General features: G+C 39.9%; 1 protein-coding gene across 1 annotated transcript in view; it reads left to right on the plus strand.

Moving 5' to 3' along the window:
• The window catches only part of tbc1d17 (TBC1 domain family, member 17), a 9,856-nt gene extending 6,591 nt beyond the window's left edge, over nucleotides 1-3,265 (plus strand). The window contains exons 15-17 of the mRNA XM_034893421.1: nucleotides 277-393; nucleotides 477-563; nucleotides 2,416-3,265. Coding sequence (XP_034749312.1) covers nucleotides 277-393; nucleotides 477-563; nucleotides 2,416-2,580 — 369 coding nt within the window. The 3' untranslated portion in view covers nucleotides 2,581-3,265. The remainder of the gene's footprint in view (nucleotides 1-276; nucleotides 394-476; nucleotides 564-2,415) is intronic.
• Nucleotides 3,266-4,681: the final 1,416 nt, after the last annotated feature.

The following is a 4,681-nucleotide window of genomic DNA, read 5'->3' on the forward strand; positions in this document are numbered from 1 at the left end:
ATATATATATATATGTATGTGTGTGTATGTATGTATGTATGTATGTATGTATATATATGTATATATGTATGTCTATATATGTGTGTGTGTGTGTTTGTGTGTGTGTGTGTACCGTATATTACTTTATTTAATCAAATTTTGGATTTTTTATCTAGCCTACCAGGAGGCTTTTTTGTGCGGTGTACCACACTGAGACAGATCAAACATAGTGTGACAGTGTGTCTTATCTAGCTGAATGAGTTCACAAATAATGTGACTTCCTTTTTCCTTCCTCAGGTCCTCTGGACTCAACTGCCATGTGACAACTTCCACCTGCTGATCGCCTGTTCAATCCTCAAGTCCCAGAGAGGAGAGCTGATTGGCTCAGACCACGACTTTAACACTATTCTAAAAGTGGGTACTGTACATGTGGGCATTTGAGACAGAATTTGAGATTCTTTGTCTGTAACTATACACTCATCTGTGCAACTCTTCAGCACATTAATGAGCTGACGATGAAGTTGGACCTGCAGACTGTTCTCCAAGGAGCGGAGGCCATCTACCTACAGCTGACTGCGTGCAAGGTGAGACGAGCTTCATAAGCCAATAAGATTCAGCCTGAAGTCCATGGAGCGTCTCAGTCTCAGTGGTTATCATGAAGAGCTAAGATGAGGCAGCTGCTTGGAAGTATACCTGTATTTTACAAGCTAAATAAAAAGAAGGAGCTTGTATAGAAGCTGTGGGGTCAGTGACACCTCTACACCAGGGGTTCCCAGTGTTAGGAAGGTTACTTTGGAAATGTAACAGGATACCAATTAAAAGTTACCCTTTTTAAAATGTAAGTTTAACTATTTAAGTTACTTTTTCAGTATTTTTCTAAATTTCTAATGAATGTTTTCAGCTGTTAAACCTGGCGGTGTTAACCTTACAGCAGTACACTGACTACCGTCAAACTCCTTTTTAATATCCTTTTTCACATGAACTAGGATTATAATAATTCATTTTTAAAGAACAGCCGTCACCAAGTCAGACTTCAGCACCTCTTTTTAATGCACCAAGCAAAATATGGTGCTTAAATACGTCTTCAATACACATACGGAGGTAGGCATGTCTTCCCTCCTTTATTAAATATGACTGCTAGCAGCTGCTACTGTAAGCTAACTTAATTGACATACCTGCAGATGTTTCCTGATGTTGGACATCAACGTATTTTTGACGTCGATAGCATTTTGTTTGCTGGCGAACATTCTTTACATTGCACAGTTATGCTTGAACCCTTCTCAGGTTTTTGAATGAAATATTTTTTTTTATATTTCCAGCACTTTCATCGGTAGCTGTAGTGGCATCTCTCAGACAGCTTGAGAGGCAATTTAACGGTCAGACGGGCAAACAGGAGAACCAAATGGAAGCATTCGAATAGCATCAAACTGCGGCTAGAAATGGCAAAAGAAGACAATCTTCATTTGAAAAACATGCAAAGGAACACAATTAATATTGTGTAACATACAGCCTAGCGTTTTACAGAGAATATTCAGATGTAACCCCCAATGTAATCATGAACATTTTCATAGGTAACTACGTATTTAAAGGCGCTCTAAGCGATGTCACACATTTTTTAAGCTACAGTACGTTTTGTCACATAAAACCAACATCTCCTCACTATCCGGTAGCTTTCTGTCCCCAGAACACGCACACCATACCAAACAGTGGTCCAGCCTATAACCAACTCCTCAACCAACTCCTTTTTGTCGGTAATAGGCTGGCAGACTGGATGTTACGGTTCATGGTGCAGGTGGGTGCACTTTGTTTTTGTTGGCGTTTGTAGACCCTGGGCTGTCTACAGAGACTGCCTTTTTTACAGTGTGTTCTGGGGACAAGTAGCTACCCTATAGGGAGGAGATGTTGGCTGTATGTGACGAAAAATGCTGTAGCCTAAAAATGTATGAAGTTGCTTAAAGCAGTGTTTCTCAAACTTGTTTTCAGTATTGTACCTCCCTTTTGAATTGCGGTTTTATGCCAAGTAAAGACCAGCGCAAAACATTTTTAGTAGGAAAAAAAGTCTATATAAAGAAGTAGAATACAGCGGCGGCAGTGATAGATTCACTAAACAACTTTTTAAGCAAAAAACATTTAAATGCTACATTTTAGATGTTTAGAATCCCTCACTGTAATAATTATTTTAGGAATTATGCATGACATATTTTAAATTAGCGTTTTTGCTAAAATTTCACATAACCCCTGTAGCACTCCAAAGTACCCCTAGGGGTAAACGTTCCCCCATTTGAGAAGCACTGGCTTAGAGCACCTTGTAAAACAATTGTCCACAGTAACTGTAACGGATACTTTTATTTTGTAATTAAATTATGTAACACTGTTACATGTAACTAGTTACTCCTTAACACTGGTGGTTTGTAACCTCCTGTCCCGCCCTTTCAGGAGATTCCCATGAAGGTGCAGCAGGTTCTGGGTCTCTACACTCCCTCCAGTTCTGAAGAAGACAGCCCAGACTCCCAGGCCAGCGAGACACAACGCCTCCTCAGCCAGTCCCAGGCAGGAGCAGCTGCTTCATCTTACTCCGCATGCGCTACCACCTATCCTTAAATCTGCAGGTCAGCAGCTGGACTCAGTCCCCAGGAAATGTATGGACAAACTTTATACAGTAAAACAAAAGAGATACAGTATAGGAACTCTATGTGATGATACAGTATAGGAACTCTATGTGATCCAGTGAGAAGGAAGGAGACTGTTGTTATTAGTTGTCAGAGACAGGGGGCATTGTTGAGGCTTTGTTTTTTTCAAGTACCCATGAATGTTACAATTTATGATGTTATATATGTTAACACTATAGCAGCCTACTTGCAGTGCTCCTTGTCTTTGTGCATGTTGTCCTCTTTGTTTTCCATGACAGCTTGTCATTTGTTTACGTCCTGTGTCCTTATGTCCTGTGTCTTTGCTGAAGAGTATTGACCCCTTTCTACTCTCCATCTTCTTCTTTTACCTTTTCCCAAGTGATTTAATATCTATCTGTGTTTGCCGTGTACTTTCAGTGCATTTTGTCTTGCGTCTCCTCGCCACTGTTCCGTAAGAAGGGAAGAAGATAAAGGAAAAACTCACTGCAGCACCTTGTTACTAATGTGTGATGCCATTCCAGCCCTATGCAAACTCTAATGCATGCCTTATAGTTTCCACATGTGGCGTGGTAATATTTTAATCCTTGTTATTATCGACACAATGTCATAACATTTTCATCCGCTGATTATTTCCAAATAAATGTTTAAATCTTAAAGCAGGGTATGCAAACTTTAGATTTTTTCCTTGCACTTACTAGTTTGTAGTTAAACCGTCAGGATGTGATGTATTTATGGACAACATACCACTACATTAAAACTCACCAATCTACCCTCATTGATCTCAATGGGGTGAACAAAATAATATAGAGCACCACCAACTACATCTTTCAACACCGGTTTTCAAACAATTGATTTCAACAAATCAAAAAACTGAATAAATTATATTGAGAGCATATAGTTAGAAGAATAATTAAACTTTCCAATAAGTGCATACTGTAGATGGATTTGGATGCGGCACGCACGCACGCACACACACACACAGACACACACACACGGAGCGGAGCTAGAGCTGCCTCTTTTTTTGTGCATTTTGTTGCTGTCTTATTTTCTGTCTTTCTGAAAAAAATGATTACTGCACTTGGCACTAAGAGAAGTATTACAATAAAGTAAACACTAATAAAACAGCATAAAACAAAAGGGGTGGGGGAGCATTCAAAAGAAAATCCACATGAAACAGCTACAAAACAGCCCAAAATATAAAACTCAAAGGAATAGGAGAAACAAGACAGTCTGTACAAGTTGACTTAAAAAATACCCAAAACATAAACATTGATTCAAGAAAATGATCATAAAACTCAACAACGAGCACCAGATCATGCATGGCTAATGAATTTAAAAATGATCCCAGTAATCCGGTCCTCATTTTACTCCTCCGCACTGAGAAAGTTGTCTGTCCAAACGGGTCCGAACCAGAAACCCTGAGAGATAGCAGCAGGTCACTGAGCAATAAAACATTTATAAATGAGTTAAATATAAGCCATGTTTAGTCAAATGATCAAAGTTATTAAGGGAAACACTGAATTTTACCTCCCTTTTTAAGCAAAGTTTTAATAATAACACTATAATCTGGTTGTAAGCAGCTATAATGTATACATCATTGTTAAAAATATTTTACATAAATGACCACTTACCTTATATTGGCTTATTTATTATATACTATATATATATATATATACTACATTATGTGTTTTTACAAAAAAGATTCTGCTTACATGAGGAAGTCTCCAGTGTAACAGACCAACTGCTTGTTTAAGCAGTGTCTTAACTTGTGAACTGGTTAAACTTTGGCCTCCCCCCCCCCCCCCCCCCCCCCCCCCCCCCCCCCCCCCCCCCGACTGGCCAGCAGGTGTCTGTGCGAGGTGAATGGCTGAGGGGAAAATAGGACCTCTGTTCTCCACTGTCCCGGGAAATGAGCTGGAAAATGAGGGGCGGGGAACCACACCCCTTTCTCAGGATCTCTTTCTGCTCGCCGCTGTCTCTTTCCCCCTCCATCCGTGTTGTTTGAATACAGCTGGGGCGTATGAATTTAGCAGGGTGCTTAAACATGCCGCCGATCTGTCACCCTGTGTCCC

The sequence above is a fragment of the Etheostoma cragini genome, chromosome 15 (genome assembly GCF_013103735.1).
Source record: "Etheostoma cragini isolate CJK2018 chromosome 15, CSU_Ecrag_1.0, whole genome shotgun sequence".
NCBI lineage: Eukaryota > Metazoa > Chordata > Actinopteri > Perciformes > Percidae > Etheostoma > Etheostoma cragini.